At 44.5% G+C, this 26,165-nt stretch overlaps 1 protein-coding gene, 1 long non-coding RNA gene and 1 other non-coding gene across 3 annotated transcripts; 1 reads left to right on the forward strand and 2 right to left on the reverse strand.

Moving 5' to 3' along the window:
* Nucleotides 1-21,995: 21,995 nt before the first annotated feature.
* LOC103628929 (uncharacterized) lies at nucleotides 21,996-22,726 on the reverse strand. Its single transcript, XR_554001.3, has 3 exons — nucleotides 22,537-22,726; nucleotides 22,360-22,461; nucleotides 21,996-22,036 (listed from the first exon to the last, which is right to left on the reverse strand). It is a non-coding gene; the product is annotated as an uncharacterized lncRNA (long non-coding RNA).
* Nucleotides 22,727-23,059: 333 nt separating this feature from the next.
* On the reverse strand, nucleotides 23,060-23,145 carry TRNAY-GUA (transfer RNA tyrosine (anticodon GUA)). Its single transcript is given in 2 exon segments — nucleotides 23,060-23,095; nucleotides 23,109-23,145. It is a non-coding gene; the product is annotated as a tRNA-Tyr (tRNA).
* Nucleotides 23,146-23,627: 482 nt separating this feature from the next.
* Nucleotides 23,628-25,293, forward strand: LOC100284843 (F-box domain containing protein). Its single transcript, NM_001157738.2, has one exon. It carries the CDS (start codon nucleotides 23,670-23,672, stop codon nucleotides 25,014-25,016), a length of 1,347 nt encoding a protein of 448 aa, NP_001151210.2. The 5' UTR covers nucleotides 23,628-23,669; the 3' UTR covers nucleotides 25,017-25,293.
* The last annotated feature ends 872 nt before the right edge of the window (nucleotides 25,294-26,165 follow it).

The raw sequence follows: 26,165 nt of genomic DNA on the forward strand, positions 1-26,165 counted from the left end.
TTGGAGCTAAGTAGAGCTAGAACACGTAACGTCTAGTTATTCTTCTACCCGTAATGCGCCTCGAGCATAAGCTTTAACCCCTGCGAGACCTTCCCTCGTCTCTTTCTAACCATGGTAAATACAATATCGCATGTCATATTCTATGCATGTTTAATCTACTTGTTCTCTTGTATGGTGTACTGTTTGTTTCCTAATTTGAATGGATGGATGTATGTATGTTTGCACTCGCATAGAGAACGATTCGGTCGAGGAGCCCGAAGAACTCGCAGGAGAAGCCCTGAGCAGCAGTCGGTTGGTGGAGACAAGTGTCCCTTGACCTATTTCTGTCCTATTCATACTTTAATTCACCTCCCGCATTACACATTTATACCTAAGGATTGACTAGCTTTTGTTATCCATGTCCTTGTTTACCTATTTGGGTTGGATTATTATTGCTTAGTCTTATGCTATTGCTCAACTCTAATCAATGAACCTGATGAGAATGATCAATGATACGCTGTTTTCCCTCTTCTTATTATGATGTTCTACTTGTGGCCTTTAAGGGGGTGAAAGCGAAATGTGCCCTTGGGCCATTTCTAAGTATTTTGGTGATTAAGTGCCAACGCAAGTGTTTTTGTGTTGATCTATGCAATGTGGTGGACAAAGTGCAAATCATGTCAAAAGGTATGTTTCTAGACTTAGTACATTATTTTATGGACTAATGTGTTGTGTCTAAGTGCTGGAAACAGGAAAAATCGAATTGGAAATGAGATGGCTTTGTTCAGTCAAAGCCTGCTCAGTCTGGGAGCATCGGACTGTCCGGTGGTGCACCGGACAGTGTCCGGTGCGCCAGACTGGCTCGAGCGAACTTGCCGCTCTCGGGAATTCACCGGCGACGTACGGCTATAATTCACCGGACTGTCCGGTGTGCACCGGACTGTCCGGTGAGCCAACTGTCGGCCGGGCCAACGGTCGGCCGCGCGATCTGCGTGGGACACGTGGCCGAGCCAACGGCTAGAAGGGGGCACCAGACTGTCCGGTGTGCACCGGACATGTCCGGTGCGCCAACGGCTCCAAGTCTGCCAATGGTCGGCTTCGCCATTTAAGGAAAGAAATCAGGCACCGGACAGTGTCCGGTGTGCACCGGACTGTCCGGTGCGCCACGCGACAGAAGGCAAGAATTGCCTTCCTGGATTGCTCTCAACGGCTCCTAGCTGCCTTGGGGCTAAAAAAGGGACCCCTAGGCACATGGAGAAGGATACCAAGCATCCTTTGAGCACTATTGATCACTCACACATCATTCTTGCGCACTTGTTCGACATTCTAGTGATTTGAGCTCCGTTCTAGTGTGCTAGTCTCTTGAGCTCAAGTCTGGGTCTTGTGTGTGCGTATTTGCTGTGATCTTTGTGTCTTGTGTGAGTTGCTAATCTCTCCCTTGCTCCGTGCTTCTTTGTGAACTTCAAGTGTAAGGGCGAGAGGCTCCAAGTTGTGGAGATTCCTCGCAAACGGGATTAAGAAAAGCAAAGCAAAACACCGTGGTATTCAAGTGGGTCTTTGGACCGCTTGAGAGGGGTTGATTGCAACCCTCGTCCGTTGGGACGCCACAACGTGGAGTAGGCAAGCGTTGGTCTTGGCCGAACCACGGGATAAACCACTGTGCCATCTCTGTGATTGATCTCTTGTGTTTAAGTTTTTATAGGATCACCTATTCACCCCCCCCCCTCTAGGTGCTCTCAATTGGTATCGGAGCCGTTCTCTTCAAGAAGGGACTAATCGCCCGAAGAGATGGATCCTAAGGGAAAGGGGATGGTGGTCAACAACAACGAGAAGGAGTCTATCTTCAATGAGCCGAAAGATGACAAGCCTACGGACTCGGGCTCGAGCCACAAAAGAAGAGACGGGAAGAAGAAGAAGACAAGGCGCATCAAGGAAATTGTCTACTACGACAGCGACAAATCTTCCTCTTCCCAAAAGGACGACGACGACTACGAGAAAAAGAAAACGGTCAACTCGAACTTTTCTTTTGATTACTCTCGTATTCCCCAAAGTACAAGTGCTCATTTATTATCTATTCCACTTGGTAAACCTCCTCATTTTGATGGAGAGGACTACGGATTTTGAAGTCACAAAATGCGTAGTCACTTGTTTTCTCTCCATCCTAGTATATGGGAGATTGTAGAGAGTGGAATGCACTTTGATAGTACGGATAGTCTCATGTTCATTAATGAGCAAATTCATAAAAATGCACAAGCTACTATTGTTCTTCTAGCTTCATTGTGCAGGGATGAATACCACAAAGTGAGCGGCTTGGATAACGCCAAGCAAATTTGGGACACCCTCAAAATCTCTCATGAGGGGAACGACGTCACAATGCTCACCAAGATGGAGTTGGTGGAGGGCGAACTTGGGAGGTTCGCGATGATAAGGGGAGAAGAGCCAACCCAAACGTACAACCGGCTCAAGACCCTTGTCAACAAGATAAGAAGCTACGGAAGCACACGATGGATGGACCACGACATCGTCCGCCTAATGTTAAGGTCTTTTACTGTCCTTGATCCTCATCTTGTGAACAATATTCGTGAGAATCCTAGGTACACCAAGATGACACCCGAGGAGATACTTGGAAAATTCGTGAGCGGGCGAATGATGATCAAGGAAGCAAGATACGTGGACGACGCATTGAATGGTCCAATCAATGAGCCTCAACCCTTTGCTCTCAAGGCAACAAGAAGCAAGGAGACGCTACCTAGCAAGGTAGCACAAATTGAGGTGGCCGGACTTAACGATGAAGAGATGGCCCTCATCATCTAGAGATTCAAGACGGCGCTAAAAGGTCGCAAGGAGCACCCCAACAAGAACAAGATGAAGGGGAAGCGCTCCTGCTTCAAATGTGGTAAGATTGGTCATTTTATAGCTAATTGTCCCGACAATGATAGTGACCAGGAAAAGAAGAGTGGAAAGTGGGAAAAGAAGAAAAACTACAAGAAGGCAAAGGGCGAGGCACATCTTGGAAAGGAGTGGGATTCGGATTGCTCCTCGTCCGACTCCGACAATGAAGGACTCGCCGCCGCCGCCTTCAACAAGTCATCCCTCTTCCCCAACGAGCGTCACACATGCCTTATGGCAAGGGAGAAGAAGGTATGTACTCGAAACTCTACTTATGTTTCTTCAAGTGAGGACGAATCTAGTGATGAGGATGAAATAGATTATTCATGTTTATTTAAGGGCCTAGATAGAACCAAGGTAGATAAAATTAATGAATTAATTGATGCCTTGAATGATAAAAATAGGCTTTTAGAAAAGCAAGAGGATTTGTTGTATGAAGAACATGACAAATTTGTAGAAGCACAAAAATCTCATGCTTTAGAAGTTAAAAGAAATGAAATGCTTTCTTGTGAATTATCTTCTTGCCATGAGACAATTTCTAGCTTAAGGAGCATTAATGATGATTTGAATGCTAAGTTAGAAATAGCTAGTAAATCAACATCTTGTGTAGAAATTGTTGAAACTTGCAATAGGTGTAAAGACCTTGATATTGATGCTTGTAGCAAACACCTAGCCTCAATTTCTAAATTAAGTGATGAGGTGGCTAGTCTTAATGCCCAACTTAAGACTAGCAAGAGTAATTTTGATTAACTAAAATTTGCTAGGGATGCCTACACGGTTGGTAGACACCCCTCTATTAAGGATGGACTTGGCTTCAAGAGGGAAGCCAAGAACTTAATAAGCCATAAGGCTCCCATCTCCGCCAAGGAGAAAGGGAAGGCTCCTATGGCAAGTAGTACTAAAAAGAACCATGCTTTTATGTATCATGATAGAAGACAGTCTCATAGGAGTTGTAATGCTTATAATGCTTTTGATTCACATGCCTATGATTCTTATGCTATGTTTGCTTCTAGTTCTTCCTACATGCATGGTAGAGATATGCCTAGGAAAAATATTCATCATGTGCCTAGAAAGAATATTATTCAAGTTCCTAGGAAAGTTATGAATGGACCCTCTACAATTTATCATGCTTTTAATGCTTCCTTTGCTATTTGTAGAAAGGATAGGAAGATAGTTGCTAGGAAATTAGGGGCAAAATGCAAGGGTGATAAAACTTGCATTTGGGTCCCTAAGACAATTGTGAATAACCTTGTAGGACCCAACAAGAGTTGGGTACCTAAGTCCCAAGCCTAAATTTGCCTTGCAGGTTTATGCATCCGGAAGTTCAAGATGGATTATTGACAGCGGATGCACAAACCATATGACGGGGGAGAAGAAGATGTTTACCTCCTACGTCAAGAACAAGGATTCCCAAGATTCAATAATATTCGGTGATGGGAACCAAGGCAAGGTAAAAGGGTTAGGTAAAATTGCAATCTCAAATGAGCACTCTATTTCTAATGTGTTTCTAGTTGAGTCTCTGGGATATAACTTACTATCTGTTAGTCAATTATGCAATATGGGATACAATTGTCTATTTACAAATATAGATGTGTCTGTCTTTAGAAGAAGTGATGGTTCACTAGCTTTTAAGGGTGTATTAGACGGCAAACTTTATTTAGTTGATTTTGCAAAAGAGGAGGCCGGTCTAGATGCATGCTTAATAGCTAAGACTAGCTTGGGCTGGCTGTGGCATCGCCGCTTAGCACATGTAGGGATGAAAAACCTTCACAAGCTTCTAAAGGGAGAACACGTGATAGGTTTGACTAACGTGCAATTCGAAAAAGATAGACCTTGTGCAGCTTGTCAAACAGGTAAACAAGTGGGAGGAGCGCATCACAGCAAGAATGTGATGACCACATCAAGACCCCTGGAGCTGCTACATATGGACCTCTTTGGACCCGTCGCCTATCTAAGCATAGGAGGAAGTAAGTATAGTCTAGTTATTGTTGATGACTTTTCCCGCTTCACTTGGGTGTTCTTTTTGCAGGATAAGTCTGAAACCCAAGGGACCCTCAAGCGCTTCCTAAGGAGAGCTCAAAATGAGTTTGAGCTCAAGGTGAAGAAGATAAGGAGCGACAACGGGTCCGAGTTCAGGAACCTTCAAGTGGAGGAGTTCCTTGAGGAGGAAGGGATCAAGCACGAGTTCTCCGCTCCCTACACACCACAACAAAATGGTGTGGTAGAGAGGAAGAACAGGACGCTTATCGATATGGCGAGGACGATGCTTGGAGAGTTCAAGACCCCCGAGCGTTTTGGTTGGAAGCCATGAACACGGCTTGCCACGCCATCAATAGGGTCTACCTTCATCGCCTCCTCAAGAAGACATCGTATGAGCTTCTAACCGGTAACAAACCCAATGTATCCTACTTTCGTGTATTTGGAAGCAAATGCTACATTCTAGTGAAGAAGGGTAGAAATTCTAAGTTTGCTCCCAAAGCTGTAGAAGGGTTTTTGTTAGGTTATGACTCAAATACAAAGGCGTATAGAGTCTTCAACAAATCATCGGGTTTGGTTGAAGTCTCTAGCGGCGTTGTATTTGATGAGACTAATGGCACTCCAAGAGAGCAAGTTGTTGATTGTGATGATGTAGATGAAGAAGACGTTCCAACAGCCGCAATACACACCATGGTGATTGGAGAGGTGCGGCCACAGGAACAAAATGAGCGAGATCAACCTTCTTCCTCAACTATGGTGCATCCCCCAACTCAAGACGATGAACAGGTTCATCAACAAGAGGCGTGTGATCAAGGGGGAGCACAAGATGATCATGTGATGGAGGAAGAAGCGCAACCGACACCTCCAACCCAAGTTCGAGTGATGATTCAAAGGGATCATCCCGTCGACCAAATTCTGGGTGATATTAGCAAGGGAGTAACTACTCGATCCCGATTAGTTAATTTTTGTGAGCATTACTCCTTTGTCTCTTCTATTGATCCTTTCAGGGTAGAAGAGGCCTTGCTAGATCCGGACTAGGTGTTGGCCATGCAAGAGGAGCTCAATAACTTCAAGAGGAATGAAGTTTGGACGCTGGTGCCTCGTCCTAAGCAAAATGTTGTGGGAACCAAGTGGGTGTTCCGCAACAAACAAGACGAGCACGGGGTGGTGACAAGGAACAAGGCTCGACTTGTGGCAAAAGGTTATGCCCAAGTCGCAGGTTTGGACTTTGAGGAGAATTTTGCTCCTGTGGCTAGGCTAGAGTCCATTCGTATTTTGCTAGCATATGCCGCTCACCATTCTTTCAGGTTGTTCCAAATGGATGTGAAGAGCGCTTTCCTCAATGGGCCAATCAAGGAGGAGGTGTACGTAGAGCAACCCCCTGGCTTCGAGGATGAACGGTACCCCGACCACGTGTGTAAGCTCTCTAAGGCGCTCTATGGACTTAAGCAAGCCCCAAGAGCATGGTATGTGTTGGAGACTTGTTCTCAAATGCTATAAGTTGAGAACAGGGCAACACAGAAAATGTTAAACGATAAAGTCCTTCATCCTTCGAAGCATTATTTCTCTTAGGATATAATGATCTTTGGACGAAGGTTACGAAGGGCACACCTTCATAAGCACAACATAAGATAATGAAGAATGAATCATATGAGATGTAAAGAATAACATAGACAATTATATGTTATTATCAACTTATCTTTGCATTATTATTGTTATGAAATAGAAATGACATCAAATTACAAATGTACCTTCGGCTTGGAAAGAGATGAAAATACAAGTGTGACGCAAAAGCAAATGCCAAGTCAGCGTGAACAGTACGGGGGTACTGTTCTCCTATTTATAGGCACGGGACGCAGCCCATACAAAATTACATTCATGCCCTTTACATTTGATAATAATTCTATAGTAATCCACTGAGGTCTGAATGGCCTTTTCATCTTTAAGTCGGTTTCATTTTCTGCTACCACGCCGAAGCTTTCCCGTTCACACCTTCGGCGCTGTATCGACCTTCGTATTATTTTGGGCTTCTCCTACTGTGATATCGACTCGAGTCCGAAGATACCTGTTCACACATTATACTCCAGAAATATTGTTAAATCCTGTTTTTGAGGACCTTCGTAAGCCGAAGGCCCCCAACAGTATGAATGCCTTAGAGACTTTCTAATTGCTAATGCTTTCAAGGTTGGGAAAGCCGATCCAACCCTTTTCACTAAGACTTGTGACGGTGATCTTTTTGTGTGCCAAATTTATGTCGATGGCATAATATTTGGTTCTACTAATAAAAAGTCTTGTGAAGAGTTTAGCAGGGTGATGACGCAGAAATTCGAGATGTCGATGATGGGCGAGTTGAACTACTTCCTTGGGTTCCAAGTGAAACAACTCAAGGACAGCACCTTCATCTCTCAAACGAAGTACACACAAGACTTGTTGAAGCGGTTTGGGATGAAGGACTCCAAGCCCGCAAAGACTCTGATGGGAACCGACAGACACACCGATCTCAACAAAGGAGGTAAGTCCGTTGATCAAAAGGCATACCGGTCAATGATAGGGTCTTTACTTTATTTATGTGCTAGTAGACCGGATATTATGCTTAGCGTATGCATGTGTGCTAGATTTCAATCCGATCCTAAGGAGTGTCACTTAGTGGCGGTGAAGCGAATTCTTAGATATTTAGTTGCTACGCCTTGCTTCGGGATCTGGTATCCAAAGGGGTCTACCTTTGACTTGATTGGATATTCAGATTCCGACTATGCTGGATGTAAGGTCGATAGGAAGAGTACATCGGGGACGTGCCAATTCTTAGGAAGGTCCCTGGTGTCATGGAACTCTAAGAAACAAACTTTCGTTGCCCTATCCACCGCTGAGGCCGAGTACGTTGCCGCAGGACAGTGTTGCGCGCAACTACTTTGGATGAGGCAAACCCTCAGGGACTTTGGCTAGAATCTGAGCAAAGTCCCACTCCTATGTGATAATGAGAGTGTTATCCGCATGGCGGAAAATCCTGTTGAACACAGCCGCACAAAGCACATTGACATCCGACACCACTTTTTGAGAGACCACCAGCAAAAGGGAGATATCGAAGTGTTCCATGTTAGCTCCGAGAACCAGCTAGCCGATATCTTTACCAAGCCTCTAGATGAGCAGACCTTTTGCAGGTTGCGTAGTGAGCTAAATGTCTTAGATTCGCGGAACTTGGATTGATTTATAACATACATGTGTTTATGCCTTTGATCATGTTCCCTATGCATTTTGTTGCTTAGTTATGGTGCTCAAGTTGTACAAACACTCCCTGGACCTCACAAGTCCGTTGCAAAGTGATGCACATATTTAGGGGGAGATGTGTTACAACTTGACCCTTTGAGACTAACCATGTGCTTGAGTTTGCTGATTTAGTCTCCAAGGAGAATTGAAAGGGAAAAAGGTGAACTTGGACCATGCAAGACTTCCACTGCACTCCGATGAGAGGGTAACTTATTCCAAGTTCATCTCTATGATCTTATCGCCTTTGTACTATTATCTGAAGATTTTGGTGAGGCAATGGGGTTATAGGGCCAAGATTGATCCCGTTTTGGTGCTTGATGCCAAAGGGGGAGAAAATAAAGGCCAAAGCAATAAATGGATCAGCTACCACTTGAGAGATTTGAGAGATTTTGAAAATAGTAGAATAGAGTTTTTGGTTTGTCAAAACTCTCTTGTTGTCTCTCTTGTCAAAAGTTGGCTTCTTGTGGGGAAAAGTGTTGATTATGGGAAAAAGGGGAGTTTTTTGAAATCTTGAATCAATTTCTCTTGGAATGACTCTCTTTATGTCTTAACATGTGTGTTTGACTTAGAGATAGAAATTTGAGTTTGATTTGCAAAAACAAACCAAGTGGTGGCAAAGAGTGATCCATATATGCCAAATCTGATTCAAAACAAATTTGAGTTTTATTTGAAGTGATTTTGCACTTGTTCTACTTACTTTATGTTATGTTGGCATAAATCACCAAAAAGGGGGAGATTGAAAGGGAAATGTGCCCTTGGGCCATTTCTAAGTATTTTGGTGATTAAGTGCCAACGCAAGTGTTTTTGTGTTGATCTATGCAATGTGGTGGACAAAGTGCAAATCATGTCAAAAGGTATGTTTCTAGACTTAGTACATTATTTTATGGACTAATGTGTTGTGTCTAAGTGCTGGAAACAGGAAAAATCGAATTGGAAATGAGATGGCTTTGTTCAGTCAAAGTCTGCTCAGTCTGAGAGCACTGGACAGTGTCCGGTGCGCCAGACTGGCTCGAGCGAACTGGCCGCTCTCGGGAATTCACCGGCGACGTACGACTATAATTCACCGGACTGTCCGGTGTGCACCGGACTGTCCGGTGAGCCAACTGTCGGCCGGGCCAACGGTCGGCCGCGCGATCTGCGCGGGACACGTGGCCGAGCCAACGGCTAGAAGGGGGCATCGGACTGTCCGGTGCGCCAACGGCTCCAAGTCTGCCAACGGTCGGCTTCGCCATTTAAGGAAAGAAATCAGGCACCGGACAGTGTCCGGTGTGCACCGGACTGTCCGGTGCGCCACGCGACAGAAGGCAAGAATTGCCTTCCTGGATTGCTCTCAACGGCTCCTAGCTGCCTTGGGGCTATAAAAGGGACCCCTAGGCACATGGAGAAGGATACCAAGCATCCTTTGAGCACTATTGATCACTCACACATCATTCTTGCGCACTTGTTCGACATTCTAGTGATTTGAGCTCCGTTCTAGTGTGCTAGTCTCTTGAGCTCAAGTCTGGGTCTTGTGTGTGCGTATTTGCTGTGATCTTTGTGTCTTGTGTGAGTTGCTAATCCCTCCCTTGCTCCGTGCTTCTTTGTGAACTTCAAGTGTAAGGGCGAGAGGCTCCAAGTTGTGGAGATTCCTCGCAAACGGGATTAAGAAAAGCAAAGCAAAACACCGTGGTATTCAAGTGGGTCTTTGGACCGCTTGAGAGGGGTTGATTGCAACCCTCATCCGTTGGGACGCCACAACGTGGAGTAGGCAAGCGTTGGTCTTGGCCGAACCACGGGATAAACCACTGTGCCATCTCTGTGATTGATCTCTTGTGTTTAAGTTTTTACAGGATCACCTATTCACCCCCCCCCCTCTAGGTGCTCTCAGGGGGCTCGAGCGGTTTCTCGAGTGCCTCTCCGTAAGGACCTGTTCTTTGGATGACCGCCCAGGAAAACAGTGCAACCATGAGGGTGGAATGGGGTGCCCTTAGCTGAATAATTAGAGGATCCGGGGTGTAGTTCGCTTAGCCGTCGTGCCGTCAATGGGGCTCGGTGTATGCGGCTCGCTCTGCCAAGTTTGGGTTCGCCCCTTGGGGAGGAGTGCAGTTCATTTAGGAAACCTAACAGGCGGCTACAGCCCTAGGGAATCTTTGTAAAGGCTACGTAGTGATGCCCTGCTGGGTCACCTTGGTAGTGATCAATGGAGAGTCATGATCTCCAGGCAGAAAGGGAATCACGGCTTGTGGGTAAAGTGCACAACCTCTGCAGAGTGTATGAAAACTGATATATCAGCCGTGCTCGCGGTTATGAGCGGCCAAGGGAGCTCCAGTGATTAGTGGTACTTGATCAGAGATGTTCGGATTTGCAGGTGGCGATGAGGTTGATGGTTCTTGGTTTTGACTCTGGTAATGGTAAGTGGTACTCTTTCCATTTGGAAAGGAGTACGTTTGGGTTAATAACGTGGGTTAATTCTAAAACTTGGCTTTCTCTACTAGTAATAATAATCTGACCAAACTAAAAGCAACTGCTTGACTTACCCCCCCCCCCCCCCCACATAAAGCTAGTCCACTACAGCCAAACAGGATACTTGCTGAGTATGTTGATGTGTACTCACCCTTGCTCTACACACCAAACCCCCCATCCCCAGGTTGTCAGCATTGCAACCACTGCTCAGGAGAAGATGAAGTCGTGGAAGGAGACTTCCAGGAGTTCCAAGACTACGACGAGTTCTAGGCGTGGGTTAGCGGCAACCCCCAGTCGGCTGCCTGTGAAGGCCGCGTTTATCTACGTTTCTTTTCTGCACTTTGATTTATTGTAAAGACTATGTGGATGTCTCAGACATATGATGTAATCGACTATTATTCCCCTTTTTAATACTATTTGAGCATTGTGTGATGATGTCCATGTTATGTAACTGTTGTGTACGTGAATTGCTGATCCTGGCACGTACATGGTTCGCATTCGATTTGCCTTCTAAAATCGGGTGTGACAATAGAAATGGACAAAACCCTTACCTACTTACCTTACTCTGAGTTATTCTATACTTATCTTATCTTGATCTTGTCTCACCTTTTGCTATTCTACTCTGATCACTCTTATATTTTCTACTCTAAGACAAGATGGATTTCACACCGTGGAATCCTACATTTATGACCTTTTTAAGAGATAAGAGACCTAAGACAAAATTAAAACTATTTTCTCTATCAAAATTGTTGGTTGATTGTTCTGATGATAAATGTCTGATTTGCTTCTTTGATTGATTGAAACATTATAGTCGGGCATCTTAGCATGTACTACCATTAGGTAATGTATTAACTTTAGTAGGTGACACACTAATCTACTTAGCTAATAAATCCCCAACAGTAACATTCCTCGTAATTACTTGCCTTGTCTACAATTCTTCCTTTCTTACCTTGTGTTTCCAACCCAGATGGGCTACCCCCTATAGTGTTAGAAGAGAGCAATATAGACGTGATCCTTGGTATGTCATGGTTAAGAAAGGCAAAGGCAGTATATACACGGTGCTAAGGGGACCGTAGAACCCACCAGTTCCAAAGGACAAAGATTTGAAGTTGAAGTTGCAGTAACTACCACCATCAGACTAGCGGCATTATTAGTAGATGAGAAGTTTGTTGGTGACAACATCCGTGTGGTTAGGGATTTTCCGAATGTCTTTCTAGAGGAGTTACTAGGAATGCCACCAGATAGGGAAGTTGAGTTTGTCATTGATCCCTTACCTGAGACTGCTCCTATTTCTAAACGGCCATACAGGATGTCCGTAGAAGAACTAAAGGAACTTAAGAAGCAATTAATGGAATTACAAGAGGCTGGGTACATTCGTCCGAGTTCTTCACCTTGTGGAGCGCCAATTCTATTTGTACAGAAGAAAGATGGATCGCAAGGGATGTGTGTGGATTATAGGACCCTTAATGATGTCACTGTGAAGAACAAGTATCTGTTACCCCGCATTGAGGATTTATTCAGATGAGAGGTGCAAGGGTATTCTAGAAGATTGATCTCCGATCGGGTTATCATCAAATGAAGATTAGGCCATCGGATATTCCCAAGACAGCTTTATCGACTCGATATGGATTATATGAGTTCTCTGTTATTTTGGATTAGCTAATGCACCAGCTTATTTTATGGATTTGATGAATAAGGTGTTTATGGAGTATTTGGACAGATTCATCATGGTGTTCATCGATGATATTCTTATCTATTCTAAGAGTGAAGTGATCATGAGGAACATCTGAGATTGGAGCTACAGAAGCTACGAGATAATCAACTCTATGCTAAGTATAGCAAATGCGAGTTTTGGATTGGCGAGGTGCCATTTCTTGGACATATCATTTCTAATGGAAGAATATCAGTGGATCCTGCTAAAGTCAAGGAGATAGTGGTGTGGAGCATACCCACTACAGTTACTGAGGTCTGGAGTTTCTTGGGACTTGTAGGATATTATTGGAGATTTATTGAAGGATTTTCTAGGATTGCTAAGCCTATGACCTCGCTTCTAGAGAAGGGAAGAGAGTTCAAGTGGGATGATAAGTGTCAAGATAACTTTGATCAATTAAAGAAGAGGTTGATGTCGCCACCAGTGTTGGTTATGCCAGATCTATAGAAGGCATTTGATATTTATTGTGATGCATGTGGCCAAGGCTTGGGATGTGTGCTCATGGAAGAAGGACATGTGATTGCCTACGCGTCTCGTTAGTCGCGAAAACACGAGTTGAACTACCCCACACATGACTTAGAACTAGTAGCCGTTGTGCATGCGCTTAAGATTTAGAGACATTATATTATGGGAACCAAGTGCCAAGTATACACAGATCATGAGAGTTTGAAGTATATATTCACTCAGAAGGATCTCAACCTTAGGGAACGCCGTTGGTTGGAGCTTATTAAGGATTATGATTTGGAGATTTACTATCACCCGGGCAAGGCAAATTTGGTTGCAGATGCCTTGAGTCGAAAGGAGCATGTTCATTCAGCTGTTGTTGCCCAGCTACCCGATGAGATTGTTGAGGATTTCAGGAGACTTAACCTGGTGATAGTTGCTCACACTGAAGGAGTTACTATTGATGTGGAACCTACCTTGGAGAAAGAAATCTGCAAAGGACAAATTGGTGATGCTAAAATATAAGAGATTAGGGATCTGGTTACTGAAGGTCGAGGTCCAGAATTCACGGAAGATGAGCAAGGCACCATATGGTTCAAGGACAGGATATGTGTTCCTGGTATTGAAAGCCTTCGTGAGACTATTTTAAAGGAGGCCCATGACTCGGATTATTTTATTCATTCTGGTAGTGTCAAGATGTATCAGGATTTGAAGCAAAAGTACTGGTGGTATAGACTGAAGAGAGATGTGGCTGCACATGTGATTATGTGCGATGTGTGTCAAAGAGTTAAGGCAGAACACCAAAGACCAACTGGACTATTATACCCACTGAAGATACCCGAGTGGAAGTGGGAAGAGATTGTTATGGACTTCATTACTGGATTGCCTCACACCCAGAAAGCATATGATGCGATATGGGTGATTGTGGATAGATTAACTAAAGTAGCTCACTTCATTCCTGTCAAGACTACTTATAAGTGATCTCAATTGGCTGAGTTATATATGGCTTGGATTGTGTCTCTACACGGTGTACCGAAGAAGATCATTTTGGATAGAGGATCACAATTTACCTCTAGAATTTGGAAAAGTTTTCATGAGAATATGGATATGAAGTTGAATTCTAGTTCGACCTACCATCCTCAGACTGATGGACAGACTGAAAGGACTAATCAAGTATCGGAGGACATGTTGAGAGCTTGTGCCCTTTAGCATGGTAGTAGTTGGGACAAGAGTCTACCTTATGCTGAGTTCTCATATAATAATAGTTACCAGGCCAGTCTGAAGATGTTACCGTTCGAGACTTTATATGGCAGGAAGTGCAGGACTCCTCTATGTTGGGATCAGACTAGAGAAAGACAGTTCTTTGGGTCTGAACTGATTCAAGAGGCAGAAGAACAAGTCCGTATAATTCGAGAGAATTTGAGGGTAGCTCAAACCATACAAAAGAGCTATGCTGATAATAGAAGGAGACCACTGGAATTTGAAGAAGGAGATTATGTGTACCTCAAGGTGTCACCACTTCGTGGAATGAAGAGATTTCAAGTCAAGGGCAAGTTGTCCCCTCATTTTATTGGACCAATCATGATCTTTAGGCGAGTTGGGGAGATGGCATACCAACTCGAGCTACCTGCTAGTCTATCGGATGTGCATAATGTGTTCCACGTATCTCAGCTCAAGAAGTATCTCCGTGTCCCTGAGGAACAGTTACCAATGTAAGAGCTCAGTGTTCAGGGTGATTTGACTTACACGGATTACCCGATCAAGATTTTGGATACTTTGACTCAAGTTACAAGAAATAAGGTGATAAAGATGTGCAAAGTGCAATGAAGTCACCATGGAGAGGATGAAGCAACGTGGGAAAGAGAAGAAGAGCTTCACATAGACTTTCCCCATCTTTTCCCTAGACCTTCTTAAATCTCGAGGACGAGATTATTTTTAAGGGTGTAGGGTTTGTAACACCCACTTTGTAAGCAGAGTCTAAATAGAGAAATTATATTCCATTATACATATATGAGTTATCTATGTTTATCATTTCATGTGAACATCACAATTAAACAAATAAATAAGTGACAAAAGACACTCATAAATAACATATGCATCATGCTGGATTTTATTCTTGTGTGCATTTTTGTGACAATATAAAAATAATGTGACAAGAAAAATATTAAAGTCCCAAAGTGGGAACTTAAGAGTTAAAGGAAATTCTGGAAATATGGAGAAAAGGAATAAAGGGTATGAAAATATAAATAACTTATATATAATTATATTTCTAAAATTGGTACTTTTTATTTCACAATATGAAATGAGAATAATCTGGCACAAGATTTGAATTTAAACCTGAATTTAAAATGGAATTTGAAAAATAAAAAAAGAGAGAAAAGGAAAAAAGGAAAATATAAAAGAAAAAAAAAGAAAAATCGCTGGAATGGGCCTAAAGCTACTGTTTTCGGCCCACTTCATCGTCCCTCGCGCACGGTCGGCCCAGAACAACGCCCTCCACCGCGCTTACCTCACGGATCACTGACAGGTAGGGCCATGCGGTCGGCGCTCTGCGGAACAGGGGCATGGGGCGGGCTCTCGCTGGCGCGTGGGGCCGGGCGCCGCGCGGATCGGACTCCTGGTCTCACTGACTGGTGGACCGCACCGGTCAGGCTGTCATCTTCAACCACCACGCCGTGCATGGCGAAGCTTCGCAGTGAGCTTCGGGTGGTTCGTTGCGTGCGCCTGGACCAGTCTGAAGGGATTTAAGTGCGGAGGAGCCGAAGCCTTAACCCTCTCTTTTCGCCACGCCTCTGCCAACCTCGTCAGGAAACAGTTTGAGAGAGACAGGGGGAGGAGAGAGAGATTTGGACCGCCGCCGTCCAACTCGTAGTTAGTGTACGCTTGGGCATCCGCGGGGCGTTCCAGGGCTGCGGCGGGGCACCTGAAAACCTCGGCGACCACTAATTTCTCTCTGGGTGTCGCTGCGCCAGAGCAATTTCTCGTCGGGATATCTTCAACAGCGCCAGACCGCCTAGCGTCGTGGCCGGCCTCCCACGACCCCATTTCCGGTGAGTGAACCTCCCCATCGTACTTGCGCGCGTTCCATAGTGGTGTACAACCCGGTAGAAGTAAGGTTGGGGGCTCGAGCATGTGTTGCGGCGAGGGGCCGTCTATGGTGCCGCCGCGGTTGTCGTCGTAGCCGCCGGAGTTTGGGCTGGGTCAGGCGGCGAGCGTGGGCGGTTGGATATAATCTGTGCGGCTATGATCGTACCGATTGGGTTGTTACGAGGGTTAGACGTGGACCTTCCGATCTAATCGGACGCGGTCGGGTAAGGAAGTTGCAGAGCCGTCGATCTCGGATCCAAGGATCAGCGTTACGTACCGATTCGGCCGGGGATGCATCTAATCCTGGCGGTCAATTGGCGATCGGGCGATCAGAAGCGCACTGTACCCCTTCGCGGTGCACTTTTGCGTAAGAGCCCCTCTGGACGTTGGGAATCAGCCCGCAGTCCACTGGATTGTTCTCTGTGTCTAGAAATATTTACCCTGTGGCCCCTGCGTTATCTGAAAATAGTGCGCCCAGTCCATAGCTCTGAGAATTCAATTATTTAACTTTAGAAATTGATATTTAATACAAAATATATCCTAGAACTTGTCTATTCCATAGAAAATTCATATGAAGTCCAAATTTACCCATTCCAGTTTCTAAAATTTTATAATATTATTCTATATCACTTAGAGACTATGTTTTGTCATGAAAACAGTAAGAAAAATTTAATTCTCATTTAATTCTATTCCAAGCATATAAAACCTTTGAAAAATTCATAACTTAAAATCTATAACTCCAAAAATTATTATTCCTGTTCCTAGGTTTTTATTTTAATGTGTAGATTATTACTGTGTATTTTGTTTATATGTTTGATGTGATGTTAATTTTCTCTATATATTGTGCTTGTTTGTATTGTGGCGAGTAGAAGAGCCTGTGACTGAGGATCCTGGTGACCAGCAGATAGAAGTAGCTGAGCAGGAGCTCATTGAAGGCAAGTTGTGCCCTTGATCCACTTTTGTTACCCAATAATATTCTTTATTATCACTATTCAATGCATATGTTTAATTTTGATGGGACCCAATAGGTCACCCTAGTTTGTTTATCCATTTTACCTTGTTTACCCCTGAATCATATGGGTAGTTATGATATTGCTTTACATGGTTTTGGGTTAATATTTCATTATATCCATGTTCTAGTTATTTTGTTATTCTATTTATGTTCATGTCAAGATCATTAATGTTAATTGGAACATGGAGCTTAACTTGAGAAACACGTGCCACCACAAGGGTTTAATGGGACGCCCTTGGCTGACTAATTAGGACAGCTAGTGGAAGACTACCTTACCCTAAAGGGGCAAGGGCAGTAGGGGATTGCATGCAAGGAGGTTCTCGGGTTGATTTTGCTACGATGGCGGTCAGACGGGGGATTCTTGCAAGTGCTCTTCCCATAAACTGTAGCGAGTTTTCGGAAGCTAGTAGAACTTTGTAAAAGCCTCGTAATGGATCTCTAGCCATTCACCTCGGTAGTGTCTAAGGGTCTAGCTAACCCTGGCGACATGGGATACACGACTTGTGGGTACAGGGTACAACCTCTATAGAGTGTAAAACTGGTATACTAGCCGAGCTCACGGTCACGAGCAGCTCAGGACTCTCTGATGATTAATTTATGGAACTTAAATTCAATTTGTCATTTGCATTGCATGGGTTTATTATTAATTTTGTTCTAATACTTTATTTAAGGTTTGATATTTACTTGCACTTAGTAACTGCTAATAAAATTTTGAGTTCATGTCCACTGGTTCCCCACAACTTGTTGAGCTATGATCATGTGTGAGCTCACCCTTGCTATCTCACACCCCCCACAGGAGAAGAACAGGTGGTTCAGGAGGAGCCACAAAGCGAGGAGTTTGATCTGATCTAGGTGGCGTTTCCCTAGTTGACTTCTGCGCCAATGACGATCCTTAGTTCATTTTATATTTATCTTTTATTTTGTTATAAGACTTCCGCTATGAAATAAATACTCTGATTATTGTGACATTTATCTCTATACACTCTGTTATTATATGTGTTGTCTTCTTGGCGCATGTATGAGATGCACCTGGCTTTGTTCCATAAAGCCGGGTGTGACATTGGGTCCGACAGTTTCTCTTTAGAGCAACTTCAGTAGTTCTCTAAAATACTCTGTAAATCAATAAGTTAGTTAGTTAAGCTAAAAACTTCTTTCCAACAAGTCTCTAAATAAATTTACTAAATTTAGTTACTTTTATCTAACCACATTTCCTCCCTATACCCGGCAACCTTTTACTAACTCCCGAAACAACGAATGATGGCATGATATTTACCCCTTTCAGGAGCAAATCAGCCGTCTCACGTTAATGGATTCAGCGTGATTCGTATGCCAGGTCTTCTGCCACCACCGTTCTGTCGACGAGTACTACTAGCAACCAATTACTAATTGATTTCCGAAACAGATGACATCGATATGTCACCGTATGGTGAATCAAATGTTTTGTCACGGATGCAATCAACATATAAGTAGGAAATAAGCCCACTTATTTTGTATATGGATAGATTCAAAACCAAACTAGAACATGTATTTAGAGAGCTATTGGAGAACTCACAATTTTTAACTTTTCCACTTATTTTTTGCGTGGATAGATTCAAAACCAAACTACAACCTGTATTTAGAGAGCTATTAGAGAACTAACAAAGTTTAACTCCTAAAGTTATATATTTAGCATTTTTTTAAATCCGTGATTTAGAGAACTAAAATTTACATAAATATTGGAGCTGCTCACTAAGGTTTTTACAGACTTGAACTACTCCAACATTAAACTTCGGACCATACTCTGTTAAGCAGTTTTTTTATGGAACCTCACACATGTCTAAGGGCGTGTTTGGTTCGGCTTTTTTCTGACCAGCTTATCTGAAAAGCTGGCTGTGGGGAAAAGCTGGCTGTTGGGAAAAGCTGGTGGTTAGAATTTAGGTGTTTGGTTCGCCAGCTGTGCAGAAAAGCTGTTCGTCAGAATCTACGTGTTTGGATACAGATTCTCAAGTTGCAGATTCTGTTGAAACAAACGATACAATGAAACCCATAACGCAGATAAAGTTCATTACAAACTCATTAGTGGAGTTGATTACATCATAAGTACCGTTACAATTGCACTAAGGTAACTACGACACTAATGCATTTGCAATTGCATCTTGAAAAGCACTCATGTCTAACTCATCAGATGTGCTAGTACTACTCTCACCTGAAGGTACATCATGACTTAGGCTATTAGGTCCTACTTCATCAAAATCTCTATCGTGTAGAGCACTATCTCTAATGAAGTTATGCAGTGTCATGCATGCAATAATTATCTTCGATTGTTTCTCAAGCGAAAATGAAGGGAGACTTAATAGAATTCTCCACTTCATTTTTAGCACCCCAAATGATCGCTCAATAACATTTCGTAGGGATGAGTGCGCATAGTTGAAAACTTCTTTACTCCCAATAGGTTGCCTCGCATTTTGCCATTCCGTAATGTGGTACTTCTGACCCTTATAAGGTGCAAGGTACCCCTTTCTATTTGGATAACCCGAATCGACAAGATAGTATTTACCTGCACAAACTCAAAATACAAATGTTACGTACATATGACATAAAATAGTACTGTATAATACTAAAGAACATAATATGTATATACCTTCCGGTGGATGGGGGAACCTGTCCGCATAAGTTAATAAAGTATCCTGTAGTACTCTTGTGTCATGTACGGAACCTGGCCATCCTGTCACAACAAATGTAAACCTCATATCGAAGTCACATACGGCCATTACATTCTGCGACGTGTAACCGTGTCGGCCTATATATTTCGCTTGTTCTGAAGCCGGGACTGCCGCTGGGAAGTGACTACCATCTATTGCTCCTATGCAATCCTTGAAGTGTGGCCAAAACCTCGCCTCTCGCAAACGCTGATGAATCTCTACAAAATGTGGGTCTGTTGGCTTGATTGTGTCCGATGACATCTTATAAAGTGCGTTAAGGACATCACTATACTTCCGGCTAATTGTTTCCAATGAGTGGCCAAATTTATTTCTGATCTGCCTAAACGATTGTGGACCCCCGCATGCCCACAAGAATATGCCAAGAGCTTCCATAGTACTCACACCCCTACTTGGTAGCAGACCATAATTTTGTACCAAAGTGTCATGCAATCGTCGAAAAACAGTCCTTCGCATCCGAAACATGTCAAAACAGTCGTTACTAATCTCCAACGTTCTTTGGACCCATTGAATACCAGATTCGACCAATGTTCTTCTAGGAGCCCGACTCAAATGCCTACCCCAAATGTCAACAGCATAAAGAGCAACAAGAAATTCTCCATCTGTTTCGTCAGTAGATGTGTGTGCATCCATTTCATCATCAGATGAGTGTGCATCCATTTCATCAGGATGAGACATCTGCATGGAGACAACCAAGAGCCACAATTTCATATGCAACCACAGTTCACATACTCAACTAGTGCAAGACTTTACAGGCATATGAAGTTCACACATTCACATAGTTCACAAACATACAACTCATATTATTCTGATACATGGTCAACTCGAATTTATGGAAAATTGTTGCAAAGCGAAAATGGTACTAACGAAAACAGACACGACAGGACTCATTAAGCAGACAGAACTAACAGACTCAACAAATAAGCCTCAGTTGTCGGACCAGTACCATGTACGACATGACTCATGAAAAAACAACGAACGACAATAGTAAACATGTTGGACACTCTTGTCGGACGTCCAGCAGCTAAGTGGTCTTCTTAGTTTCTAACTCGTAAGCATTGCGAAGCCAAGCGATTCTTCCTTCTTTTGTCTCCAAGTTTGCAAAAACATCTCTATACTTCTTATGAATCAGAAGATGTGTCGCAAACAAATGTAGTTCGCTCCCTTCAGGTGATCCATCTTCCTTTACTTGAAGCAACTGCTTTTTAATCTCTAATCGGACCGGGTCATTCTCAGAAGAGGTAATGGACTTGTTCGTGGTCATTGAGCGGGACTCAAAAGCCTCCACAAGTCTTTTCATGTACTCTTCCCTCGAATCTTTTTTCTTCTTTGGTTTAGGGGAATCATGGCGCATCTTACGCTTACCAGTTGTATTTGTGCAGGGGTCAGGTGTGCTGTTTTCACCCCCACCAAAAGTGTGGTCCAAATGATCATCAGATGATGAATTAGCGTCCTCCACGCCAGGAACCAGGGTTCTTTCATTTGTGCAGACAATGGGTCCAAACATAACCTTTAGCTCGTCCTCATTCTCTAGTGCATAACAAGTGTATAGTTTTCAACATAGGGTACTAGTGTTGTCGGATTAAAAACAGCAAAACGATGAATAATATACTGGCCACATTATGTTAAGATAAAACCATACGTACGAAGATTCCAATTTCCTTAATTACAGAACTAGAACCTTAAATAAACTCGAACTGGACACAAAATGACAGGGAACACATTTACAGCAGCCCATGAACCAAAAGAACAAACTGATTCCCTGTTTCCTACGCCCTTACTACACAAAAGCTAAGGGACTTCAACCCTGTTATTCAAAGACCTAACTGCAAGGTTCACTCCCTACTACCTTAAACATCATTGTCACTAAACGAAGGCATCTGATCGGAGTCATATTCAACTCCCCAGAAGTTTTCGAAATGCTCCGTAAAGTCCCAATGTGGAGTCAGGTCGTCGTCAGATGGGGGTGGTGACGACAAGGTAGAAGGTTCATAGCTGCTGTCAACCGGGATGTTAAAGTTGTTCACGATGTCCAAATGCTCTTGCAACACCAGGGAGTCTTGCTCCAGCATGCAAGCTATCTCCTCCAAAGCTACACGTAGTTTGGTAGCATCAAATGAGGTCAACCCGCGTCCAGGCCGGATTGTTTCCCTCGCTACGGAAAATATCTTGTCGGAAATCTCTTGCATCCTTCCAATTGCCTTGTCGGCTATGGAGTCTGCTGAGTCCATCTGATGTGGATTTGTTAGGTCGTTAGTATAGCAGACATGGGGACTATGTACAAAAAAAGGTGTAGTCCCATGTCCTGTGCCTAGGCTGCTACCAAAGTAGGGGACAATTACCACAATTAAATAGGCAACTGTGTAGTAGTAAAACTTAGAACACACTGTGCATGGATTACCCAAAACATGACCATAATTCGTAATCACTACATTGAGAAACCAAAGAAAGAAAGCATGACCAAAGAATAGGGCTATACCTTGGTTCAAGTGGGTCTTGGATCCTCAGACGAATAATCCGAGTTGCTGGGGAAATCTGAAGAACATAAACGTAAGTAAGTCGATGGTAATCCGTTTTGATGTACTCAAAAACTTGACATGGTGTGAACCTACTAGTATGCACTTATTGAAATGTAATATTGGGTCGGCTGCAACAAACATGAACACCTTTCAATGATTTCCACTCAACCGTAACCAACAATCGATTAATTGCATATGTGCATGACGTTGCTACGAGGTAATACACGAGGCAGTAACATCTTAACCAAGGACGTACATGAAACCTAACCCCTAATGAAGTCATGGGGATGCAACGGATCCGGATAATGACAATAGGAGTTGCCAAGAGGAAGATTGTACCTGCGTCGTCGCCGAGATAGGAAAGGGGGGGACGAGTCCACTGGTTGACGACAGCAGAGGGAGGTCACGAAGGATTTGCGGGTCCGCGGTGAAACCCTAGCGCTGTGAACGGGTTACGGAGCCATGAAAACCAGTGCGGCGGCGGACGAACGGCGGCATGGATGAGAGGTAGCTTACCTGCGAAGAGGACCCGCGCGGCGGAGGGAGATGCGATGGAGGACACCTGCGGCGGCGATGGGAGTAGCGATGGGGACGAGAGAGTTGAGGAGCGGCGCGGGTGCGAACCCTACCCAACTGATGCGGCTTTGCGCGGAAGCGACCTCAGGGGCGCTTCTGTCTTCGCGTAGTCGGCTGGCTTCTCAGCCAAGCGCGCTGGAGAGAAGCGGGAGCAGAAGCGGCGCGTTTGGGAGGAGCTTCAGCTTCTGGCGGCCAGAATCCCGCGAGAAGCTGAACCAAACAGCCACTAAAGCTTGCTGGAGACTATTGAATTTTATTTTGAGTGACCACAGATGCGTCCCAATGTCATTTTTTTTTGTGCAAAATGACATTTGTAGCTGGAGGTTCCTGAATAGGGAACTGGTTACTAGTATACAGAGTGGAGTTGACACTTTGGACCTCACTATGTGGCCTGGCTCATGCTTTGTGCTTTGCATGATAAAAAAGAAAACAAAAACAAAAAAAATTGTTGACACAAAAAGGATCCGACCTGCCGGATTCGAACCAGCGACCTAAGGATTAAACTGCGAACACTACAGTCCTCCGCTCTACCAACTGAGCTAAGGTCGGTTTTTGTTTAAAATACTCCTCAATATTTTAATATACTATATACTAACTACATGGTGACCTCATTACTAGACCTACTTAAGTTCCGTATATAACCAAACAGTAAATGAAGGAACCCCTTGCCCTGTGGTATGTATTTTTCATCCCTCTGATTTCTTTTGCATCTTTGACCTAGAACGACGACTAGGTGACATCTCAAGATATATACCAGATTAGCTGCAACTTTATTCGTTTACCCTATTACCACTGCCACTTTTAAGAGTTCTCAGGATCTTCATCCCAGCAAGCCCTACGATTGAGGTTGAGCTGGAGGCTGTGGGTGGCGTAGAAGCGGTGGAGGATAGCCATGCTTCACATTTGGGCCATGGGCCTGCCGCTTCTTTTCTCCATGCATTCTTTTTGCAGCAGCAGCAGCAGCCCAAGCAAGCCTCGTCGACAGGAGGCCAACCGTCATATGAATTGCTGGTAGGTACCCCTGCCCTGGCAATACAGATAGATAGATCTAGCAAATCGCGCCGCCCCAGCCGATGGCAGCAGCAGCAGCAGGGTGGGCCGACCTCCCACTCGACATGCTGGACGAGGTCATCGCGCGCCTCCCGATCCCCGGCGACCGTGCCCGCTTGGCCGCCGTGTGCCGCGCATGGCGCTCCGCCGCGCGCGAGGTCGTGAGCCACCTCCCGTGGATCGTGCTCCCATACGGCACCGCCTGCACCGCCGGCCACGGCGCGGCCTGTTCCGCCTTCCGGATCCCCGGGTTCCCCGACGACACCACCTGCCTCGGCGCCGCCTACGACTGCTGGCTCGCCCTCGACCGCACGGACGACGTGGTCCGGCGCACGCCCTTCCGGGACACAGGGCGCTTCGTCAGGGGCGAGTGGGAGGAGGTCGTGTACTCCAGGCCCGACGTGAATCACAAGCACGTCTACGCGCTGCACAACCCCTTCAGCAACGTCACCGTGCCCCTCCCGGACCTGGACGCCGTCATTGGCCATGTCGCCGAGACCTTCCGGGTGCTTAAAGTGCTCATGCGTTCGCCGGCTCCCGACGACCTCATCGCCGTCACGACCAACAGCTGGAACTGCAACGTCATCTTGTGTCGTCCTGGGAAGGGCACGTGCGTGCTACCCTATTACAGGGTCGTGGACGTCGCGTTCCTTGGCGGCGACACGCTGTACGGAATCACCTCCGGTGAGGAACTCATTGCCTTCCACCTCGGCGAGGATGACATACCTGATGTTACCAAGATCGAGCTAGTCATCAAGAACCCGTTGGCCTGTTATTATTATGAATGTGGATGGGTGTGGCCAGAAGAAGTACTAGTTGACTACACTAGCAACGAGGAGGATGATTATTATTACACGGATGAGGAGGAGGACCCGGAGGATATAAACGAAGAAGAGGCAGCCGATGATGAGCCAGCGGACCAACAAGCATTGGAGGACAGCTTCAACGGCGACGAGATGGTCTCGGACAACGAGGTGCTTGGAGCCAAGGACAAGGACTTGCTACTTACGGGTCGATACCTGGTGCAGTCGCTGAGCGGGGAGCTACTGCTCGTGAGGCACCATAGGCGGGCATGCCCGCATTGCCTAGGCCGCACTTGCAATCTCGAGGTCTTCAAGGCAGATTTTAGCGCGGGCAAGTGGGTGGCCGCCGGATTGGCCAAGGACGAGGCGATTTTTCTCAGTCGATCGCACAGCAAGTGCGCTCGCGCACGCAGAGGCATCAGGCAAGGCTTTGTTTACTATACAACACGTATCAACGACGTGTTCGACACCACATCCAGCACTGTTCGTGCCATTACAGTTGGGTGGCCACGGCTATGCGTAGCGGAGAAATCGGGATGGTTTTTCCCTCCGGAGCTTGTGGTTTGACAGAGTTGTGCTGGTGTCTCTGACTATTTTCATCCACATTTCTTTTAATTAGGTCTAGTGCTTCTTCTTCTTTTTTGCAAACTATAATACATCGACTCAACAAGCCTGTCCATCCCAAACTGCCTGAAATTCATGTTTTGTATCCACAGAGAGGTAAGTGTTTTTGAGCTGATGGTCAAATAGCTGCAAAAGTTTTGTACGGAAACCTATCTGTCCAAGATAACCAACTCTTGTGACTTGTGATCAGCACGATATTCAAATAGAATGTTCAAACTTTATATAGGGCTTGTTCGGTTATTTGTAATCCATATAGATTGGAGGGGATTGATATAGATTGAGAGGGATTTTGACTTACTAGTAATTTAAACATTCCCAATCCCCTACATTCCATATGGATTATGATGGAAACGAACACGGGCAAGAGGATCTGTTGTCTTTGGGAACAGAAAATTCCTGAGACATAGAGATACAAAATAAACTTCATTTGTTTGCCTATTTGTTTCAGGGAAAGGGATGGTACACATCTGCTGAACTTTAAACCATGCAGAAAGTAAAATGAATGTGTACATGACCTTAACAGGAAGTCGAGTCATTTAATGCAATTTGCAGGGTTGGGCCCTGAATTTCATGGAGTCTAAAACAGCCTTCTACAGAGTCTAACATAATATATCAAGCTAAATCGTCTATTCGTCTAGACAAAACCTTGCAGATGAAGAAGATTATCTTGAGGAAACTTAACGAGTTCACATGCAACTCTTGAGTAAAAACTTGCTGACCTTGCAGATAAGATATTAACTAAAACTAAAAGATTGGATATAACTTTAGGCACATTTGGAAACAATTAGGAACTTTAGGCACATTTGGAAACAATTAGGAGTTTCTGTTAGATGAACAATAAAGTACAAGTCAGAATGAAAACAACGAAACAGTATACAAACTAATGAAAGACAAACCACTTCTCTCCAAGAGGGAAAGAAACAAGGTCTCAACCAAACCTCTGGTGCCATCCATTGGTAAGTTCCAGTTTCAGTAGTCATCTGTCCCTCCTGACTTCCATGTCGCGCCACACCAAAGTCTACGAGCATTACAACCTATTTCCAAAAGCAGATACACAAGTTACCAGCTTGGTAGGTCAGATGAATGCAATGG

Source organism: Zea mays, chromosome 6, assembly GCF_902167145.1.
Source record: "Zea mays cultivar B73 chromosome 6, Zm-B73-REFERENCE-NAM-5.0, whole genome shotgun sequence".
Taxonomy (NCBI): Eukaryota; Viridiplantae; Streptophyta; class Magnoliopsida; order Poales; family Poaceae; genus Zea; species Zea mays.

Bases quoted from the DNA above. Each gene is read 5' to 3' on its own strand.
- LOC100284843 (NM_001157738.2), top strand. From the start codon at position 23,670: ATGGCAGCAGCAGCAGCAGGGTGGGCCGACCTCCCACTCGACATGCTG.